Source organism: Glycine soja, chromosome 4 (genome assembly GCF_004193775.1).
Source record: "Glycine soja cultivar W05 chromosome 4, ASM419377v2, whole genome shotgun sequence".
NCBI classification, from domain to species: Eukaryota; Viridiplantae; Streptophyta; class Magnoliopsida; order Fabales; family Fabaceae; genus Glycine; species Glycine soja.
The window spans coordinates 20,499,462-20,523,165 of NC_041005.1; the positions used below are offsets into that span (position 1 = coordinate 20,499,462).

General features: G+C 36.1%; 1 protein-coding gene across 1 annotated transcript; it reads right to left on the reverse strand.

Moving 5' to 3' along the window:
* Nucleotides 1-1,781: 1,781 nt before the first annotated feature.
* LOC114409505 (F-box protein At3g54460-like) lies at nucleotides 1,782-17,523 on the reverse strand. The gene is made up of 9 exons (XM_028372984.1): nucleotides 16,983-17,523; nucleotides 5,459-8,008; nucleotides 5,159-5,366; nucleotides 4,786-5,058; nucleotides 4,605-4,664; nucleotides 4,382-4,512; nucleotides 3,924-4,038; nucleotides 3,574-3,727; nucleotides 1,782-2,329 (listed from the first exon to the last, which is right to left on the reverse strand). Exons 1-9 carry the CDS (start codon nucleotides 17,429-17,431, stop codon nucleotides 2,322-2,324), a joined length of 3,948 nt encoding a protein of 1,315 aa, XP_028228785.1. The 5' UTR covers nucleotides 17,432-17,523; the 3' UTR covers nucleotides 1,782-2,321.
* Between the last annotated feature and the right edge of the window lie 6,181 nt (nucleotides 17,524-23,704).

Sequence of the window (23,704 nt, forward strand, 5' to 3'; positions counted from 1 at the left end):
AGCAACACCACTGGATTTCGACTTTGTCAACCACTAATGGGCTTACAATAGTAAATAGTTTTTGTATTTTTTATTGCACAGACATAGATCTTTCTCCTCACAAAGGGATTCCTCTCATGAATATAGCCTCTCACTTCTATCTAGTATCTATTACAGAATACAAGCACAATACAAAAGTAGGTCACTCTCATAAGCAGAAACTACAGATTTCTCACTCAGCGATTTTCTCAAGTTGTTCTCTTTTGATTGCTTCAACTTGGTTTAAGATGCTCTTCGAAAAAACCTCATCAAGCTCGTCAGAAGACCATTGAGGTGGGCACTACTCAATAGACAAGCTTCTTGAGCAACTAGGTAGACTTGATAGTTGTCATGAGTTGACAACTTGCAGAACCATTCTAAGGTAGTCATTCTAAGGTTCCCATTCCGAGGAACCTCTCTGATGAGCATTCTAAAGTATCATCAAAATAGTCATTCTGATGTTTGTTGAGAAAGAATTCATTCTTGATAGATTTTGTTTATGAATTTCAAATTGATATACATTTCTAAAGTAGCACAGCTTCATCAAACTTAACACTTTTCACAGCTCCAAGCATTCTGAAGTAAATTGTTTCATAAACACTAAGTGAAGGTTCAGTTGTTGGTGTGTTAGTGTTTTGTCCAAGGTTAGACTATGTAATATCTTTAGTCTTCCATTCTAATGCTTCTCATCAGAGCTTTTCATGGACAAATTCAGCTTTCAACAAGTTTGCATCTTCTCATGGACTAAGTGAAGTGTTGTCAACCTCAGCCTTTTGATGTGCCCGTAGTATTTATGGCATCATATGGAAGACTTGATGTTGTCCCTTGAAAACCATTCTGAGGTGGTCATTTTAAAGTTCAGTCTTCAGAGTCATATTTTTCATCATTTTGATGTTTGATGCTCTCTCTATATAATCTTCTTATTTCAAGACCTAGTTGTTCAATACATTGTAATGAATGAGTACTTAGATAAAAGCTTTCTTCATCATGCTGATGGGCTTCAAGAAATCTTCTGAGTTCACAACTCACTAACAGTTGTTCTGAGCAAACCTTTCTGAGCGCCATTCTGAGTTACCTAAGAATGTACACATTTGTTCCATAAGAAATATATCACTAAAACACTTGAACCAAATGTTAGTAATCAGATAGACCCATCATCCTATCAATTTGATTATCTAATGATTTTTCATAATTAAAACCTGGAATGTGGATTCAACATTGGTCAATGAGATTGGATCTTGTTGAGTTGTTAGATTGAGCAAAGGGATCAGTGAAGTATTGGAGAACATGTTGTATATCATTTGTTTTGTCTAAAATCAAGTCTCATGTTTTCAACAAAGAGATTTGATTGGAAAAATGCATGATCTTGGACACTTTGTGAAAAAAAAAAAGGCAATGTTCCTATCACCATTTAGGTGCCAATTTAATCTAGAATTCTCTTGCCAGAACTCTTCTTGGGCTTGGACTGCATTTAGTAAAACTGTTACAGCTTCCTTCTCTTGCAGAAAAAGGTCATCAAAAACACCATTTTTACTAATTTGGTCCTGAACAAAGTCAAGGTATGTTCAGTCAAAAGGAAATTTACATCTAAAAGATGAATCAAGAGGAAGACATTCAGACTCAAAGGCTAGCATTCAGAATTAGGAAATTAGGGATTGAATTATAAAGATTAGAGATAAAATAATCTTTTAATAAAACATTAAATTAAAAACCAAAATAAAAAATAAAAATATAAAATTTACTATAAGGTCCTGAGATTTGAATCGCTAAAAAAAAAATCAAATTTGATTGGCATATGTAACTATGTAATCCAGATAATATGATTGGACTATACATAATACATACCAATGTGCGTGTAATGAAATCAACATTCAAAAGAACATACATGATATCACCAATTTTGGGGGGCAAGGGTTATGACTTTACAATATTATCTACTGTTAAGAGAAAGGGTGTGGCCACCGTTTCCAATAACCCAAAACAATTGATTTCAATTCAAATACTTGACTCCAAACTGCCTACTAGATCACATCAAATCAACTAGACTAAATCCTTTACAAAAGAATAAGCAGGGACCCTTCCAGTATTTCATTAATAACTGGCAAACAGAAGTGACGCTGCAAATAGCACCATAATGTTGCACAAAAAGAATAGTTTCCACTCTCCAATGCATATGGTACCATCTCTCATTAAATGATCACCTGTAAGACTATATATCCAAAAAGTAAAACCATATTCAAGAGCATGCAATCCACAGGACTTGCTCCAAGTAAATTAGTCAGTACTTGCTTGATGTTGATCAATCAAACACCTGAAGTAAAAACGAAAAAAAAAAGTCATTATCACTAGTTATATTAAGATACATTGTATAAAAAATTTAATATTATCAACTAATTAAAAATCATTCTAGATATGACTTTTAAAAGTCAACAACTTTCAATTATATGGCTATTCATATTGGATGACAGTGTAACTCAATACATTTTAATTAAATTCTCATAAAAAAATTAACAAGTGCAAAGTGCATACCTAAATTCAGTTTCAAAAAACATACAACTTGGTAAGGGAAAGATGAGAGGAGAGGGTGTCGTATTCAGAGGGGTCAGCATGCCATTAGTTTCAACAAGGGGCTTAGTGCTCGGACATACTCACTCTATCCCTAGATATAATAATCTTTTTTCAATTGTATTTGTTCCCTTCTTATAAGAGTCTTCTCAAGTTATCTTTTGTATTAATTATTTTTTGACCCAAATACCCATAATTATTTTACAATAAATGTTATATACTAAAAAGATAAATGCATTACCTATCTTATAAGAATTAGATAGGAAGACTAGCACCCATTAATTAATTAGGTGGGAAAGTAATTAAGTGAAAAGAGAAAAATTATGAGTTCCGATAATTTTAAGAATAATTTTGACAAAATAATACAAATAGTTAACAATTTAATGCTACTAACTATATTAATTAACTTTCTTAAAGGGTGTATATTTATAAGCTTGTAGTTTATTTTTTCCTTCCATTTATATCCTTACTATTTTAATATACTTTTACCCTCTGCTCTTCAAATTGTTCATATGTAACTATTTTTTAATTACTTTTTTCTTTTTATTAATTTTTGGGTTATTTATTTCATAATATTATAATATTTACTTTAACAACACTATTTAATTAGTTTTTAATTAAATATGTTTTTGTCTACAAAACAAGAATAGAATTCACATAAAACAGTTATACAATATGTTTATTATTTTATATTTACCAACTATTTCAATAATTTTACAAAACGCTTTTAATTTAATAAGCAAGCTTATAAACTTTTAGCTTTTAGCTGGTAGCTTATAAACTTTAAAGCATCTTATTAGTCAGTTTTGGCGAAAACATAACCATAACCTTTTTACTTTTTGTTTCAGGCAAAATTTTCAAATAAACAGTTAAGGAATAGAAGTCATAAAAACTACTGACATTCAATTTCTCAAATGCAATATCACTCATCTTTCTGTTGAATCTATGTTTGCTAACAAAAAACGGTTAGGGAAAACAGTATGCACAAACCTTCTGGACGTTCCAAATTAGTATACACAGATCTAAGTTTCAGTAGATAACTACTTTCAGCAAAATCATGCAATGATCTATATCCTCGTCCCCCACTATCATCATCAGATTCAGTAACATCCTTAATTGGTGATCTTCTAAAGTTATCAGCATCCTGGCATCAACAAATTGAAAAATGAACAACAACAACAACAATAATATAAGAGCTAAACAAACAAAAGGGATTGAGGAGACAATTTTCAGTGAGATACATGAATGGCAACATAAACAAACAAGGCATTCAAAGAGACCCATCATTGTTAGTAGTACACTCAAATAGGTATAAAATAGTTCAATTTATAGAGATTTACCTGTAAAAAGCCTAGCATTTGCTCTTCAATTGTACCACGCATTGCTAATGTTTCCACATGAATAGGACGAGAAGCACCCATTCGATGAGCACGACTAATTACTTGCTCCTCCATACTGACAAGATTTTGGTCAAGTTAGAAGATAATTAAATTGGACAAACATGCCAATTTCAGTCAAAGTAGAAGGATCCAGCAAATTGGGAAACCAAGAGATTCACTGCCAGTCACTTTATGCAACATGGTTCCAGTTTGCATGTTGAATAAAACAGAAAAATTCAGTATTGACAAATGATGCATATTAGCCACACAAAAAGTTCACAGAAAATTTTACTATGCTCAACTTGAGAAGAAAATTAAATAATGTAAAATTTTAAAATTTCTCAAAATCAATTTATCAAGCAATAAAAAAATTAATTTTATATTCTTGTTTGCAAATTATATTAGTTTGATGTATTAACCTTCTGTCCCAAATTGGCTCCATTAGAAATACATGCGTAACAAAACTCAAATCAAGACCCAATGCAGCACTTCCATCCATCAGAAGTGCCATACAATTTGAATCATGCTGGAACATGGCCAATGACTTCTTCTGAAAAGGGGAAAGGCAAATTAACCAACGGTCAGAAACCAAAAGTAAATTTTAATTTTCAGAAACAGTAATAGAAAATTTGAGCATTATACCTTGTTGCTGGAATGCATTGGGCTATACATTCCAGTATATTTGATACCAGCAATAGTCAACTGGCAAAGAGAAATCCAATTTAATAGTTTGATCATTTGCAAAAGAATCCACAGATGCCAAAAAAATAAAATAGAAACAATTCACCAAAGATCACACACAAAATGCAGCACAAAACTGTACCTGCTGTTCAATGACATGTATATGCTCAAGAAATTGAGAAAATATCAGAACTTTCTCAGGGTTCAAATTGGTCTTAGTGCTGCTCATAAAACATGTCTGAATTGATGATTTGTCATCACTTCTATGCAGACTATTCTCAATATGCATCTCATCAATGATATTTTCTGTATTGAAGTTTGTCCCTGATTTGGTTCCTCGCAAAGCTTTCAACCTCTGGACGAGATACGAGACTTTACTACTAGATGTAGATTGCCAATCAGGATCCCAATTATCCTGGGTATTAAACAATCAACAATGCATGTTACCATTGCAAACCAGAAAGAGGGAAAAAAAGATGAATGTTAATGCCAGCTGAGTTCTCCATTAACCATGCCTGCTTATATGAAGGTTGTAGCTCAATAAGATCTTTGGGTACAGGCCACTTCGGTTTAGGATTTTCAGGTCGGGCCTCTCTACTCTGCATCTCATACAATTTACTGCAGCCAGGATAAGTACACTTTGTATTGTCTATAGAAACACAATCTAAGCACAACAGATGCCGACACGGTGTAATGAGCGGAAGGCGGCACCATTCCTTGCACCTTCACAATTTATTTAGAAAGAAAAAGATTCATAAACAGCAACAACCAGAAGAAAAATAAAGCCACAAGAAAGAACAAAACCTGGGTACTACCTGACACAGTGACCACCATACAAGAGATTATATCTTATGGAGGTATACTCTCCTGAAGTAGGGTCCAGATCACTTTGAACTAACATATCCATTGTTTCTTGAATATCTTCTCCAGCATGTGTAACTTTAATATGTCCAGCAACACAGCATGAAAGCCTCACATTTTTTAAAGTTGCACTACGAAATTTCCACTGTTTTGGATTCAGTAGACTCTCAATATGAGAAGGATCATTCCAATCAGCCATCAATATATTACGCCGTACAGTGATTACCAATTCATTGTAACTTCTAGCATGCTCCTCATTAAAATCTAGATAAACAACTTTCTTCATGCATGGTGGAATGCTTTGTAAATCTATCTTTCTAGCACTAATCATGCATTTTTGAAGTAAATGTAACAGACGAGACCTTCCTTCCTCCATCTCTGCTTCAAATGGCCTAAGCACACCAGCATCCCATGACTTTCGATTCAGTCCATAAGATTCTTCATGAAGGAACCTTAACAATGGTTGTAAATGAAGTTGGCTGTTAGGAGTGTAAGGCGTTGGAGTTCCTGTTAGAATCCATCGATTTGAAGCTATCAATGAAATAGCCATTTGCAACTTGTTTGTTAAATTCAGGCTTGACCCAAGAGTGTGCCCTTCATCTAAAATTATCCTAAACCAATGCACTTGCATCAAAGCACTCCTCTTACGTGGGCCCCACTCTGCACTCAACCGACTAAAAGTAGTTATGACAACATCGTAATCCCATGCAAGACAATGCACAGATGGCTTTCGATGATCAGTCCAAACATAAACCCGCAATTGGCCAGGCCTCACATGCTTTTCTATTTGTGTTTTCCAATGATCAACCAAGTTTGCTGGAACAACTACCAGGGTAGCTCTTGACAAGTATAACCTAACAAAATCTAATGGCTCACGAAGAGCCATGCCAAGGGCAGACACATCAAAAGTCAAATTGTTAAGATGTTGAGGGTAGTACCACTTGCACACACCTTTCTCTACTCTCTTTAAGAGGCCAAATGCTTGAAATATTTTGTGGAAATGTCTACTAGATGCAGTACAGATGTTTAAAATAGGACCCCTGATGCCATTTGTTTCCATTCCTGCAAGGTTGTCAGTTGAAATTTCAGCCAACCACATCAGGGCCTTCTTTGTCTGAGAATTTATCAAAGAGTAGTGCTCCTTAAGCACGCTTGTGAAAAAAGAAACATTTTGTTCCTCACCTCCACAAGTTCCTTTTATGTGAAACCCTGGCAAGTGTGTTATCTTACAGGTATTATGAAAATATTGTTCAGGGACACTGCAACTTTGATACAGAGGGTCAGTATTCATACTACAAAACCATGCTGCACTAGAATTAGCCATACTATTGTCTACAAGCTTTCGCCACTTGTGACAAGCATCACACTGAATCCATGTATCACTGTACTCAAAACGATCACCTTTAGGCTTCCCGGGCAACTTGTTTTGAGATACATGAGATGTAACATCTGATGCATGCTTTGCTTTAATTAATCCTTCACCAATTTCTCTTTCCTTGAAAATCATAGCTTCCTCTTCAAATGTGAAATGTAGACTTTTCTTTATGCGACTCAAACTCTTAGTGAACTGATTTGAATGCATATATTCCTTGAAACATGCATCCACAGGTGATTTGTTTTCTTCCCTGGAACATGAATCGTGAAGTTTAGATATTTGCTGATCAGGATATGTCAATCTGGCTCTTTTGGAGGAGTAATCATGGTTATCATTAGTTCTACTGGTATCTTGGCACACATCCCTCTTACCCAAAGTAGTAACACCAGTGATGTTATTACCACTGATCTCGTAATAGCCACATTTCTGATTACCATTATGTTGACACCAGACTACTTGTGCCCCATTTGGCGGGTCTGCCAATGTACCTCGTGTCTTCATAATAAGAGAGAGAGCTGTTACAGTCTTACCCAAGCCAGGCTCGTCACAAAACATTCCTCCACGAAAATCCTTGATGGTGGGAGCTTCCCCGGTGACAATTTCACCAGTTACAGTATTTACATGGAAACTAAAGCCATCGTCAGTTGAGAGAACTACAAATAAAGGATGTGGCAAACGCTCCGCATTTTGCTCACGATGCAACATCCACTCAACTGCTTCCCTCTGATGAGGAAACAGATTTAACTTCGTATAAGGCATTACTGAAGCAGCCAAGGATCTTAAATGATGACATGTTGCAGAAACCCTAGTGAGGTCCATTGGGCCCAGGGAAGCTAAAATTTTAGTTAAAATATCATCAGATAACTCCCAAATGCCTGATCTGCAAATGTTATCCATAGGCATTATCTTGGAACTATTAAATGTCTGCCGTTTTCCTACACCAGGTAGTGTCTTAAAAATTTCATGAAGTTCAAATAGCCTTTTCCTTGAAGAATTTCTTCCACGGGAATGGAGCTTGCAACCAAGTACATGACAATCAGAAAGGTTCCAAATGCTCTCATTTTCTCCATGAGTCTTCTTACAATAGTCTGGATATGAAAGCATTGAACTTCTCTCGTTCCAATCACAGCTGCATAAACATTTAGCTATTAGCAAACTAAGACATTCAAAGACATCTGATAAGTATATTCACACAGGAAAATGAAGGCGATCAATTCAATTTATTTTTTACAGAATTCTGAGAATAAAACTGGTGAGTGATCTTGTATGATCATGTTAGAGATGGAATTAAGTTTGATAAAATGATCAATTTGTAGTGTAATACAAAACTAGCTAAGAATGCATATTTTGCCAATGCATCATACATATTCTTTTGAAACTTTCCCCTGAAGCTTCTGATAAAGAAGGGATTGTGGAGGAGAATGAAGCAAATTTAGATTTGGATGCTCCAGATGAAACTGTCTTAGTTGAAGCAAGAGAAGCTAGTGGTGGTGGTGGTGCACCTGTAGATGATTTGGAGGTTCCTCCAATTGTTGATGATGATGAAAGTGGAGGAGATGCAATTAAAGAGGATGAAGATCATCAGGAGGATGACTGATGACTATCCTGATTTTAATTTGAATGATCTCCTAGTCTTGTGTACTTTTACTAAGTAATTATGAACTTATTATGAGTTATGAACCTATTTTGAGTTGTGTTATGTACTGAATCTTAATCCTTATTACAAGTTAAGTATTTACATTTTAGGGAGTATCTTGTGACCCGAGATATAATCCTCAAGTTAGGATCTTCCCCCCCCTCCCTCTTTGATCCAAAATACAATCATCAAGTTATGATCTTTTACTCCTTACGAACCTTGAGTTTGACAGCAGAGCAATAGAGAAATCACAAAACAAAAAGCAAAAGAAAAAACCTACAAAACTCATAAAGTGCCAAAAACTTATTATCTGAAACAATCCTCATGAATCAGTAACGTTTTGTTTAGCAACATAGAAATATGATGAGACAAATAAAGAAATGTGTAGATTTTGTATTATTTTATATAAGAGAAAAATGAAGGGAAATGAAGAGAAAGAAATGTTGAGTTTTCTCTCTAGTACAAAAAGAGACAACAATGTTTTCTTTTTAAAACAAAAAAAAAATGCCACCGAAGTTAAAAAAAAAATGGCCAAACAACATTTCTACTGTTCAAAACAACCAAAAAATTATGAAAAGCTTTCCTACTGTTCCAAACAACCAAAAAATTTCTACTGTATGGTTAGAAATTTGTAAAGCTTTCCTCAAATTATGAAAATAACATTTCTACTGTTCCAAACAACCAAAAAATTAAACTTCAAAATCAATATTAGAGATCAAATGAAAATAACATCCACAATAATATTAGATCGACCATACTCGTTGTGGAATGTTGCCGACTAGTTAATACAGCTTTCTGAACTATCCAGATGCATGATGCCATAAGGATTAAGGACTCCTCACTCTCACTAAGATATTATTAAAACATAAAAACCAAGGGTAGATACAAAAGCAATTACTAATTTCCTCCGTCATTAAAATATAATCATATCTCCCACTGCTAAATACTAACAATGAAACACATCCATGGGTTAAGCTCATGGACTTGCAAATCAACAGTTCAACGCAATGCATCAATCATCGCCATGCTATTCATATAACCTGTTAAGCAATCAGCAATGAAACAACGACAAATTGCACTACCCCAACCCACCATTAAACCAACATCAGAGGAACTAAACCATTAACATATTCTTAGCTACCCCACATATAACTTACACTACTCCTCTTAGCATATGCCATGTGACCACAAAGTTACCGTGTTTGCGATGCAATAGTCTCTAGTATGCAGAGTAGCTAAACAAGCAATAACTATCTTCCATCATTGACCGGGAAGACAATAATAGCTGAGCTGACACAGCACACATTCCTCGCAGTAGAATAACATTATAGCATGTTTATAGTCTGTTCGGATTTACATTATATATGTCAAATCTCATGTCAAAATTGTAGAACAACATGAAAGCAACAATTCACAGCTTCTCAATTTTCACATAAATACACATCAAACACACATGGCCAAACAAGCAATAAGATAACCAAAGATTCAAAGCGCAGACAACATCACATGAAACAGTATCTCAAAACCAAAAAAAAAAGATATATATATATATATGTTCAGTTCTCCAGTAGTATGTACTTGTACTCCTTCAATTAAAATCACGACATCTAGCTAAAATAGTTATTTGTTAATTTTATTTTTTTAAATGAAAATTGGAAGAAGAAAAATGCCAAATTTAGCATGGTAACTGACTAACTGATGCAATCCTACCCCCCAAGGGCATTGGATAGAAGACTCCAAGAAGATTGGGTCAAAAATGCAAGAGAAGGCCCTAGGGTTCTCATGAGCCTTAGGGTAGATTTCGGGCCCATGGGCTAAGTATGAGCCCACTTATCTTGGTACATATTAGATTAAGGTTTCATTAATTTTGGGCCTTGTATTTAGGGCTCCATAATGTAGGTAGGGTACCCTAGAAATATAGGATTTTTCAGCCCTTGTATTTTAGGGCACCTAGACTAGTTTTTGTATTAGGGGTAGTTTTGTAATTTCACATGCACTAAGTGGATATTTGATGTGTGTGGTTGGAAATAAATTTAATTGAATTGGTAGAATCCCAATCCAATTAAATTTTAGAGGGGGAGGTGAGCATTTGCTTACTACACCCCATTGCCACATCATATAGTCACACTTTGTGCATGTCCTTCATGCTTTTCATGCCTCATGACACCTAAGCACACTTAGTGGAGAATCTTGGAATTGATCTTGGATTAGTGGGCTGAACCATAACTAAAATTCACTAATCATAATTAGTGAAATTTTGGCTCCAAAGTTTGGCTCCACAAATTCAATTTCAAATTCAAGTGAAATTTGAATTTCCCTCCAATTTTGTGTGACACTTAGGCTATAAATAGAGGTCATGTGTGTGCATTTTTTTCAACTTTGATGATTTGAATATTAAACTTCAGATTTCAAAGCTCATTTAGAGCACAAAATTTCGTGCTCTTCTCTCCCTCTCCCTTCATTCATCTCCTTCTTCCTCCAAGCTCTTATCCATGGCCTCCTATGGTGGTGAGCTTCTTCTAGACTCATCTTCTCCTTGAAGTGGCGTCTCCTCTCTCTTTCCCTTTCTCCATTCCGCTGCCATTCATCTTCCAAGAAGCAAAGGAATCCATTGATGAAGAAGATCCTAGGCCTACAAGCTCCAATGGAGCTTGCATCATGTGGTATCAAGAGCATCTTCATCTAGGTGATGTTCTTTTGCTTCCTCTATCTTTTTGTTCGGTGAATTCTCTTTAATTCCTTGTTCTTCATCTTATTCTCCATGTATATCCTCCATTGTCTTGTGGTTTGGTGCTGTGTAGAGTAGATTAAAAAAAATAAACCGATTAAATCTTAGATCTACACTTGTTCTTGCATTTCTATGGTTCAAATTTTGTAGATCTACTCTTGAATCTTGTTTTTGTGTTGATTTTAGGTTCTATCAATTTTCATTCATAATATTCTTGTGCTGAACCTTTAGATCTAAATTTTGTTCCAAAATATTGATTAGAAAAAAAAAACACAAAAATCTAAGTGTAAATCACTTAATCCATGTTGTCTTAGAGTCATGTTTTGTCATAGTAATTGTCACATTATGTTCTAAGTTTGTGTTGAATTTTATTTTGTTGATTGAATTCTAGATACATTTGTTCATGTATTCTTGTCATTCTTAGCCTATCTTTTGAATTTTGAGTCTAATTCATGCATGTTATTTAGTTCATAACATGTTCTAAATCAATTCCTAGAAGTAGTCTTGTTCTTGAACTTTTTTTTTTGCTTTCTAAGTTTCCTACATGATGCCTATGATGAAGTTGAGTTGTGGTGCTGAGTTGTGGCTGGATTTGTGAATCAAAATAAGTCTTAAGCTCTCTTTAATTGTGTTATTCAAGATAATTGAGCATAAGCAAACACAAATTGTAACTATCCAAGCCTTAAGCAACATAAACACTACTCTTGATTTCTAGGCTGAAATCGCTGGTGCTGGCAGCTTGAACATACGAACTTGTATAAATTACTGGGAATTGGTCTCTACGTTTTTTGAGCTTAAACTTTTACTGAATTTTCTAGACATCTGGAGCAAAATTATAAAAAAAGAACCAAGCGATTTGGATTAAAGGAAAAAATAATAAAAATCTCACAATTTGGCAGAAAAATCAGTGTCCAGGAAAAAAAAAAGAAAAGTGAAAGGAAAGTGTGCTTGTTGTTTTGGCTCAAAATTTGTTCTATAATTGGTGCCTATTTTATACCAATCCTAGTTCTGAAATTTCAATTGAAAATTATTGTGAAAACAAGTGCCAAAACTAGAGGTTTCTTGAGTCTTTTTTTTTTTTAGAGTTTTTCTACTCTACTCTAGAGCCATTCTAGGTTTCTCTTTGAGTCCTAGCTTGCTTTTTTGTGCTTTTCATTGCTTTAATTGTTGAATAATCCTTGGAAATTTGTCTTGTTAAAACTCTATTGGTTTAGCTTTCATTTCATTTTTTGTCTTTGGTTATTGCTTGTCTCTTTGTTTCCTTGCTTGTGAGTTGCCATATAGGGAATTGGAAAGGAGGATTGGTGCCATATCTTGAAGAATTTGAGTCAAGAAGCAAGGGGCCAACCACCTTAAGAGCTATTGGACTAAGAAGCACTCCAAATTGAGTGAAACACTAAAGAGATAATAGCCACCACAATTGAGGACTTTTTTCTTTGTAATTTTGTAATTGGCAATTTGCTTTGCTTTCAAATTTTGTAACAAAAAGGCCTTTCATTGGAAGTAAGTTGGGAGCCTCCGCTAGGTCACCCTACTTCCATTTTTTGTGTAATAATTTTAGGCAATTTCCCCTTAGGATAGAGAGTGTTTTGTTGGGAACCTTAAATGAGGTCATCCAAACACTCTTAGGATCCGCCTAGTTTGCATTTCTTGCACTTTAATTTCTTGCTTATTTTCATAGCTTATTTCTTTTACCCTCCATTGTCAAACCGCCTAGATAGCTTGCCTTTTACCAATTAGTTTTTACCTTATCTTTCACACCTCTTTTAGTGTTTATTTTGGCTAGTTTCAACCATAGTTTCTTTTACCTTTTGTTTTCAAACCCCCAACAAGAAAGAACCATAACTTAGGAACCAACATGAGTCTTCATTCTTCATCTAGTGTTAATGGTGAGGGTTCTACTCCTAAGGACCCCTTGTATAAGATATTAGATGAGTTGAGATCCCTTAAGTTGTGGAAAGAAAAACAAGAGAGAAAAGAAAAAGGTAAAAAAAGAGTGGAAGAAATAAGTCAAGATGAAAGAGAGAAAATAAGAGAGGAAGAAAGAAGAAAAATAATGAAAGAAATGAAAAGAGAAAAACATGCCTCCTATAGTAGTCATGACTCTTGCAAGAGTTTAAGTGAAGAACTTAGCGACTATTATAGAGGGCGTCATAGTTCACATACTAAACATCACTCCCAAAGAAGAGAAAAGGATAGAAGGCCTCAAGAGGTTAACATTAGCCTCCCATATTTCCACGGAAAAGATAATGTTGAGGCCTACTTAGATTGGGAAATGAAGGTTGAACAACTCTTTGCTTGCCATCATATTAGCGAAGAGAGAAAAGTTCCATTGGCTACCCTTAGCTTTCAAGGGTATGCCCTCTATTGGTGGACTTCCCTTGTTAAAGAACGAAGGATTCATGGGGATCCTCCAGTAGAGTATTGGAATGATCTTAAGAGTGCCCTTAGGAAGAGGCACATTCCCTCCTACTATGAAAGAGAGCTTATGGACAAGCTCCAAAGGCTTAGACAAGGGAGTATGAGTGTTGAAGAATATAGACAACAAATGGAATTACTCCTTTTAAGAGCTGGACTTAGGGAGGAGGAAAGAACAAGCATAGCTAGGTTCCTTAGTGGGCTTAATATGGAAGTGAGGGACAAGGTTGAACTCCTTCCATATAGGGACCTAAATGAGCTAGTCCAACTTTGTATAAGAGTGGAGCAACAACTTAAAAGAAAGTCTTCTTCAAAATCTTATGGCTCTCACTCTTATCCAAGGAAGGACCAAACCCATGGAATTTTAGGGGCTGCACCTTCAAAACCCAAGGAAGATAAAGGTAAGACCATAGAGAAATACACCCCTAAGACTAGTTCCCAAGAAAGGACTAGCAACATTAAATGCTTCAAATGTCTTAGGAGAGGTCACATTGCCTCTCAATGCCCCACAAAGAAAACCATGATCATGAGGGGTCAAGACATTTATAGTAGTCAAGAGGAGACTACTTCTTGTCCTTCCTCTAGTGGAAGTGAAGATAAAGTAAGGGGTGAAGAGTCTAGTGAGGAAGTCTACCCCCATGAAGAAGGTGACCTCTTAATGGTTAGAAGGCTCCTTGGAGGTCAATCTTGTGATCTATCTCAATCTCAAAGAGAGAACATCTTTCATACAAGATGCAAAATTTTAGATAAAACTTGTTCTCTCATTGTGGATAGTGGATCTTGTTGCAATTGGTGTAGCACAAGATTAGTTTCCAAGTTGAACCTCACTATCATTCCCCACCCAAAACCTTATAAACTTCAATGGCTCAATGAGCAAGGGGAAATGATAGTTAACCAACAAGTGAAGGTACCTTTCTGCATTGGGACATATAAGGATGAAGTTAATTGTGATATAGTTCCCATGGAGGCAGGACATATTCTTTTAGGAAGGCCATGGCAATTTGATAGGAAGATCATTTACAATGGCCTAACTAATGAAATTACCCTCACCCATCTTGGCACCAAATTTGTGTGGCATCCTCAAACACCTTCACAGGTGGCCAAAGATCAACTAACTATGAAAGATAAGAGGGATGAGGAAGAAAAACTAGAAAAACAAAAGAAAAAGAAGGATAGTAAGGCCTTGTGTTCAAAGGCCAAGGGGAAGGAAAAGGAGGAAAAGGATTCCTCCAAGAAGATTGTTAACAAGGAAAATCATTTTGCAACAAAATGTGATATTAAAATAGCACTCCTTCTTAAACAATCTTTCTACCTTCTCCTATCAAGGGAAACTTCCCTTAGCACCGCCTTACCTCTTGAACTTGAGGTTATTCCTCAAGTAAAGGAGTTGTTGGATGAGGGTTTGGTTCGCAAGAGCTTAAATCCTTGTGCTTTGTTTGTGCCTAAAATAGGTATTATTAGGCACCAAATCCTTATGATAGGTGGTATAATGAATGTGTTGAGTGGTGCAACACTCTTTTGTAAAATCACTCATGCACCCAACATCTTCATGATTTGTGTACATAGGGACTCATTAGGTAGGTTTGTTCTTATTTTTTGTTTCAATGCAAACCTAGGTGCTCATGTGGGACACCTTAGGTTTGTCGTAATTCTTTTTAGGAATAATCAACATGAAAATAAAGAAAAAGGTATGTATTATTCCATTACTTTCCTTAACTTTTTAAATAGTGATCAAGGGCTTTCCATGAACCCTAAGAGAATAAAGGTCATTCCTGAGTGGTCTACTCCACCAAGTATAAGGGAAATTTGGGGCTTCAATATCTTAACAAACTTTTACAAAAAGTTTGTCCCATATTTTTCTATACTTGTAGCACCACTCATTGAGTTGGTGAGGAACTATATTCTCTCATGGGAAGATGACCAGGAAAGGAGTTTTCAGTCCTTACCATACTCTAACATACCCAACATCACTAATACATATGTTTTCATTCTTTTTACAGGTGTTGAGGAAAGAATCCATGAGTTTCAAGAACCTCTGGATTTGAGGTCAAATCCTTTTCAAGGGGGAGGGAATGATGCAATCCTACCCCCCAAGGGCATTGGATAGAAGACTCCAAGAAGATTGGGTCAAAAATGCAAGAGAAGGCCCTAGGGTTCTCATGAGCCTTAGGGTAGATTTCGGGCCCATGGGCTAAGTATGAGCCCACTTATCTTGGTACATATTAGATTAAGGTTTCATTAATTTTGGGCCTTGTATTTAGGGCTCCATAATGTAGGTAGGGTACCCTAGAAATATAGGATTTTTCAGCCCTTGTATTTTAGGGCACCTAGACTAGTTTTTGTATTAGGGGTAGTTTTGTAATTTCACATGCACTAAGTGGATATTTGATGTGTGTGGTTGGAAATAAATTTAATTGAATTGGTAGAATCCCAATCCAATTAAATTTTAGAGGGGGAGGTGAGCATTTGCTTACTACACCCCATTGCCACATCATATAGTCACACTTTGTGCATGTCCTTCATGCTTTTCATGCCTCATGACACCTAAGCACACTTAGTGGAGAATCTTGGAATTGATCTTGGATTAGTGGGCTGAACCATAACTAAAATTCACTAATCATAATTAGTGAAATTTTGGCTCCAAAGTTTGGCTCCACAAATTCAATTTCAAATTCAAGTGAAATTTGAATTTCCCTCCAATTTTGTGTGACACTTAGGCTATAAATAGAGGTCATGTGTGTGCATTTTTTTCAACTTTGATGATTTGAATATTAAACTTCAGATTTCAAAGCTCATTTAGAGCACAAAATTTCGTGCTCTTCTCTCCCTCTCCCTTCATTCATCTCCTTCTTCCTCCAAGCTCTTATCCATGGCCTCCTATGGTGGTGAGCTTCTTCTAGACTCATCTTCTCCTTGAAGTGGCGTCTCCTCTCTCTTTCCCTTTCTCCATTCCGCTGCCATTCATCTTCCAAGAAGCAAAGGAATCCATTGATGAAGAAGATCCTAGGCCTACAAGCTCCAATGGAGCTTGCATCACTAACTGTCGAAGGACTAAGTAATGCAGAATTACCAAAACTTTGCTCAAACCATAAAACCACGCCACACCGTGATTGAAACTTTAATCAAAACATACAGTAACAAATGCCACGCAACCACCGTTTAAAACCTCAAATAAGTAATAACTACACTATGACCAACAATTAATTCGGCAGAAGTCACCAAAATTGTTCATGTATCTTTCTCTACCCATTGCAATGTTATTAGTAACTAAATCCCTAAACATAATACAAAGAATTCGAAGGCGAGAATGAAGAAGCGAACCTCAAATGGTGAAAAATGGCGCCGGCGACGGGTCCCGATCTTGGAAACTGCCAGCCACTCCACACCTGAACGGGGACATACACATCAACCAGCACCACAATCCTAGGAAGCGCCTCGACGCAGACCACGCGAGCGTCGATTTTGATGAACTTGCGGGTGACCATAGCGTGGAGCTGGTGGACCACGCTCATGCTCCCGTTCACCATCCCAATCTTGTTCCTCCTCTTCGTCTTGTTGGAGCCGCTGTCGCCGCATTGCGAGGAATCGAGCACCGGGTCCAAAACGACGCCGTTCTGGGTCCGGAACCCGACAACGCCCCCTTCGCCGAAGATTTCGCATCGCTCGGCGAAGGCTATGTCGGTGTCCGTGTCATCGCGGGGAGTGAGTGTGAGAACCGCACAGAGGAAACCGCAGAGCTTGTGGTCCGGGAAGGAGGTGTCGGTAGACATTGTGGTGAGGAACCGGAGGGAATTAACTAGGGCATTGGATGCGCAGAAGATAGATAGACCGAAGACTAGAAATTCTGAAAAGGATAGACCGAAGACTAGAAATTCTAAAAAGGATAGACCGAAGACTAGAAATTAAAAAATAAAAGGATAGACCGAAGAATAGAAATTAAAATTAAAAGAAAAAAATTGTAATTTTGACTCTGCAGTCTTTAAAATCAATGATTTTGATTTTTTTTATTTTAAATTGTAACATTTGACCTCTTAATTTTATAAACTGGTTATTTTGATTTTCTTGATAAATTATTAATTAATAATTATAATTAATAGAATTGTTAAATTAATTAAAAATTATTAATTATTAAAATCTTTAATAAAAGATTTTTAAAAACTTTAATCATTATTTGGACCATGGAAATGTGTTGGAAGAGATGAAGCCCAGAAGTCCATGAATATAAAAAGAAAATTATCAAAATATACAACTTCGTTCATTATTTACCAAAATATATAATTTTATTATTCACCGTGTAAATTCAGGTTGGGGGATCTGAATTTACACTGTGATTTTTTTTAAAATTTGCAATTTGGTGTTGAGAATTTGGGTCTCCAAACTTGAATTCTCAACATGATTTTTCCTTTTTTATTATATTTTAAAAAAATTAAATTTTTTAAAGAAATATATATAGATAAAGGAAATTAATAAAATTGGAGAAAAGTATGAAGTTAAACAAAATTAGTTAAAAATATTACAGTGTAAATCTGTTTTGAAGATCTACATTAGTATTAAATTGTACAGTTGAATAATGTTTTATTAATTTATGAATGATGTAAAATGAAATACATTGATAGTAAAAAAATTAATTTGCTTGACTTGAACTTCTGGGACGATAGGGGCACCTATTTTTCAAATGACCAACTAGCCTGCAGATTGAACACCGTTTTGGTTGACATCTTTCTCTCTCATCCATATTTGTTCGTATTCTTGTAGATTTTGGTCAACCTTTTTTGTTTCTCCTCATGGTTGGATTGACACATAATTGCGGTCCTTCATATGGTGGTTAGTAATCATGATGACGCATGTCAGTTAACATCTTATAGAAATAATTGAAATAGACACTTGACACATAATCCAATGTTTACACTTGACTAGCGTATTACAAGTAATCTATATTGATGTGCTTACATGCAGCAATGACATGTGCACATGGCATGTGTAGCTTTTGAGGTTTTCCACAATCACATGTTCTTTGATCCAGTCTGACAGTGAATTTTCCCATTTGACGTCTCTCTCTTGTATTCACTTTTTCCTCAACTTGAAATTGAAATCTTTGGCGGTCAAAATGTTGAACGAAGTGAGTGTTGGACTTAGTTTCTTCTTCGATGATGAATTTGGCTGCAATAAGTGTGTAAACTTGTCCGGAGGCGATCATTGCATCAGCCCAAGTCCCATGGTCAAAAAAATATTTGTTTAACTTGTCATGCATGGCTTTGACCAAGGTTGTGATTGGAAAATTTTGAATTTTTTTTAGCACCGAGTTTAGTGATTCTGCCAAATTAGTGGTCATGTGTCCCACTGTTTTCCGTCATCCCATGCCAAGGTCCATTGTTCCCTTGGTATTTGATCAAGCCATGTTGTGTCGTGCGGGTTGTCTTCTTGTAACTCCCGGTAGTGGCGAAAAAATTGTGGTTGAGTCATGGCATACCTTGTAGTTTAAAAAAAATGTAAATCGGAATGTTAGTTTAATGTTAAATAATTAAATATTGTGCATTAGAATATAAACAAAATATCTTACCCATACTCAAGACGCTTTTTCTTTCATCCTTATTTTTGAACTATTTTTTGTAGTTTTGGCCTATGTGCCGAATACAGAACACATGTGACGAGTTGTCTGTTGTCCATCCACTGTCATGTTGTCTCCATGCACTTTTGATTGACCCGTGCCTGTTAGAGATTAAACATATACCATGTTGTAGTGTCACATGTGTTCTCAAGTTTTGCAAAAAAAAAGTGTCACCCATCTGTTGTCTCACCCTCAACAATGGCAAACGCCAATGGGAATATGTTATTAGCGCCATCTTGTGCAACTGCAACTAACAGCATCTCTTTGTATCTTCCAAATAGCCATTTTCCATCGATTTGCACAATGGGTTTACAAAATGCAAACGCATCAATGCATGCCTTAAATGACCAAAAAAGTCGATGGAATATGACCTTGTTTGAGATTGGTTGGTTGAACTCGTCCAGTACTGGAATAGTTTGAATCCTGACAATTGTGCCAGGGAGGAAAAGTTGCAAAGCTTATAGGTATTTGGGAAGTATGTTGTATGACTCTTCCCAATTACCGTATACCTACTTGAGGGCCCATTGTTTTGCCAGCCATGCTTTACAATATGTGATGGTGTATCCGATTCTTGTCTTACGAATGTAGGAATGGTTAGTTGCTCGTTTCTTCAACCATCACAAGGATATTTTTGCCTACAAGTTTCGAATCCATCTTATTGTGATCTTGTGAAATGGTTGGCATAACGCATGTGTGAGGCCCTTCTATCATTCTAATTTCCCAAACTTTTAGATTTTTTCTTTCGGATGCTCTAAGTTTCCACTAGCACCCATGATTCTTAATGTGCCACATTTTTACTGTGTGTTTCAAGTCCTCCAATTGACAGAATCGTTGACCAACATACAACTTGTCATCGTGAGTCAAATTGTTGTTGGTGGTCCAAAAAATGCCTATAGTCGGGGTTGTCAAGCACTTGGTTGTCACCAACATCAGCGCTATTTGGATATGGACGATAGAAATTTTCAGTTGATGTTTGTTGGAAAAGGAACTGTATGTCATTATTGTCGTTGTTGTTGTTGTCCACCAAAATTTCGTCTTCATCGTCACTGAAGTCACCAACTACTTCATCCGACAACCCATTTTGAGCATGATAGTTATGTGACATTTCGTTGCTTTCAGGCTGAGCAACATGGATATCAGTAGTTGGGTTGACATTTAGTTGGGAGGACTCATTTAGTTGGGGATTCGTCTCACAGTAGTTTGACGATCCACCAAGTAGTTGTGTGTATGAAGTAATGTGGGTATCAAATTCGGTGGGTTCAAAATGATGGACGTAATAATCATTTGTGGTCGTGTATGGGATTGGTGTGTAAGAAGATAGACCTTCATGGTAGGTTTGAGTATGGTAGTCAGTGTATGGTGTTTCGTGAATTTGTGGTGATTGAATGGTTGTTTCGACATTGGCGGTAGCAGAAGGTTGTTGTTCATATTGTACGAGCTACTAAAAGCCACTTAAGCATTGATGTCGGTTATAGACATTGAACATGCCATCAATATCCTCATCGTCACTGATGGTAACAACTTGGTAATTGAACATGTCAGACCCAACAGAAATGGGGTATCGATAAATGATTGTGGTTATGGTTTGACCTCAGTTTAGGCCCATCTTACGTTGGATTTTTGTTTTCAAGGCATTGAAGGTCATGCCTCTCCTCATTAAAACAAGTACTTTGTTTTTGCCTTTAAACTCAACACCCTCATCACAATCGGCTACATAGGCATCAAAGTAGACTATGATAGGGACATTTTTGTTTTTACTTGCCATGGTGTCTAAGAGTGATTAGGTTTGGATACTGAGAGTGATTTGGTTGGATATTGAGAGTGATTTGGTTTCGAGACTAAGAGTGATTTGGTTTGGAGACTGAGAGTGATTTCGAACTTCTATTGTGAAGTGTTTTCTGTGTGTAGAAGAATAAGTTTGGAGACCTATTTATAGTGTCATGGCTATGGATAGATCCAACGGTCGCCATCGCATCGATAATTTTAACAGTCTAGATTGCCTCCACAGTGTCATGAAAAGTGCACCAACAGTTTTTGCGGTTAAAATTGCGTGAACAGTGCTGTGATCAATGCACTGACAATTTTTACAGTAAAAATTGATCTACAGTACGTGAACAGTGATGTGAATAGTGTTCTGCCGCGCACAGTGACATGAATAGTGACATGAACAGTGTTATGATGCGCATAGTGACGTGAACAGTGTGTTTGCAGGATTCTTGACGTGAATAGTGTTCTGACGTGCACAGTATCGTTGTAGGATTCTTGACATGAACAGTAAAGTGAATAGTCGTGAACAATGTCACACGCAAATTTTTTTCTGCCTATAAATACGTTCTCAGACAACTTATTTAGTTCACCTATTCTTTTTGAATATCAACAACAAAATTTTCAATCGTTTGATTGTGTTAAGGAAGAATGGAGGCAACAACATTTGTTATAGAAACAAGATTGTCACCGAGCTTCAAAGATACAAAACATGGTAAGTACCAATTAGATGATATTATAACCTTTTGTTGTCGTGACAATTATAAAAATGTAACTTTTGTTTTACGGGGACAACCACCAATAATCATTTTGTATTGTCATTCGATGCTCGCTCCTTGATGTGCCATTATTTTCTCCTATTTCTTAACCTTTTTTGCACCATTTTAAGTACTGATTAGTCTTAATTGTCAAATTAATTAGGCAGTTTTATTATTTGGGCCCATTCAGCTAATTTGATGTTTTTAATCTAATTTCAGGAATTAATGAAGCATTGAGCTTGAATCCATAATTGGGCTGGGATTTGAAGAGGACAGACTATTTTATTCTACAAAATTAGATCTTATCTAGATATTATTTAGATTTGATCTCATCTAGATCTTATCTTATCTAGATTTGATTTTATTTTATTTATGGGCTTGGATTTAAAACAGATTTATAAGCTTTGGGGCTGAAAAACTATATAACAGCACCAAGGTTCTAGTTTAGCCCTCTCCTCTCTTCTCTCTCCCCTATTTTCGTTTTCTAGTTTTAGGCTTTTTCTTTGAGACATTTTTTCGTTTTGCAATTCCAGCAGCAATAAAATTTCGTTCTTCAATTTATAAGTTCGTTATCTATTGATTAATGGAAGGCTAAGTCCCCAGCGTTGCTTTCTCTTGAGGATCAAGCGCGGTTCTCTTTGAGGTTCTATTATTACTGTTAAATTCTGTTCAGTTTTTCCTCTTCACTAATTACTCTAAATTTGTTGCTATTAATTCATGCATGCTTAGTGCTTGATTAATTGTCTCTGCGCTTAATTTACGTTCATGCTTAATGATCGTTTATGAGTAATTGGTGTATGTGTTGCTTAATCACATAATGAATGCCTTATGTTAAATTTCGCTTAGTAATTTAATTTAAGGTTGGATTAAGTGGTTAAACTGATAAAGGATAAATTCTCGCAACCTAAGATAAGAGACTTGCTTGTGAATCAATGGGAAGCAACGTATTTTAATTCTGATATTTTTCTAATTCAATTTTACTCGCTATTTAATTTACAAAAGCAAACACCCCCCCCCCCCCAATTTGTTACTATTTCCTACTATCTGTTATGAACATTTGGTTTATCATTGCTCATTGGAAAACGACCTAAGATCACTTCCTAGTTACTACATTTTAATGTTTATTTGATTCGGGTATGGCCTCGATCACTCCTCATCCTTTTATTTAATAGTTGCTTGCTTATATTGGGTTTACTGATGTGGCAAAATTACACCACTTCAAAATTGATCATCATCTAGTGATTGCACTTGCTGAGCGATGGAGACCACATACGCATACTTTTCATCTTCCCATTAGAGAATGTACAATTACACTAGAGGATGTAGCACTACAACTTGGCATAAGGGTGGACGGTAGGCCAATCACTGGTGCAACCTACTATGATTGGGAGAAAATGTGTGGACAATATTTGGGTGTTGTTCCGCCAAAGGGAGAAGCAATAGTAGGCTCTGCCCTAAAGCTTAAGTGGTTGCAAGATAATAAGTCGTCGCTTCCCTCGAAACTTACACGGTAGGAGTTAGAAGCACATTGTAGAGCTTACATTTTGTGGCTAATTGGCGAGGTTTTAATGCCAGACAAGACGGAAAATTGAGTTCATTTGATGTACCTCACTATGTTGGCTGATCTCAACCGAGTCAGGTTGTATAGTTGGGGCTCTACTTGTCTGGCAACACTGTACATGAAAATGTGTAGGGCCACTAACCTTGATGCCAAAACCATTTGTTGCGATCTTGGGCATGGTATTGCATGTCCTTCATTGCAGCAAGAGTTAATCGGACACCATCGTATCCGTTGGTTATGAGGTAATATGAATCTCAAATTCATTATTATATGATTAACATAGTATCAATTAAATTAATAATTTTTCATTAATTAGATGGAGTGGCGGTGGATTAAGCTTTAGTGGTACACC

Bases quoted from the DNA above. Each gene is read 5' to 3' on its own strand.
- LOC114409505 (XM_028372984.1), bottom strand. From the start codon at position 17,431: ATGTCTACCGACACCTCCTTCCCGGACCACAAGCTCTGCGGTTTCCTC. The intron at 8,009-16,982 runs GTTCGCTTCTTC...ATGTTTATGCAG, and splicing joins GCCATTTTTCACCATTTGAG to CTGTGATTGGAACGAGAGAA. The intron at 4,039-4,381 runs GTTAATACATCA...AAATCTTGTCAG, and splicing joins GAGCCAATTTGGGACAGAAG to TATGGAGGAGCAAGTAATTA.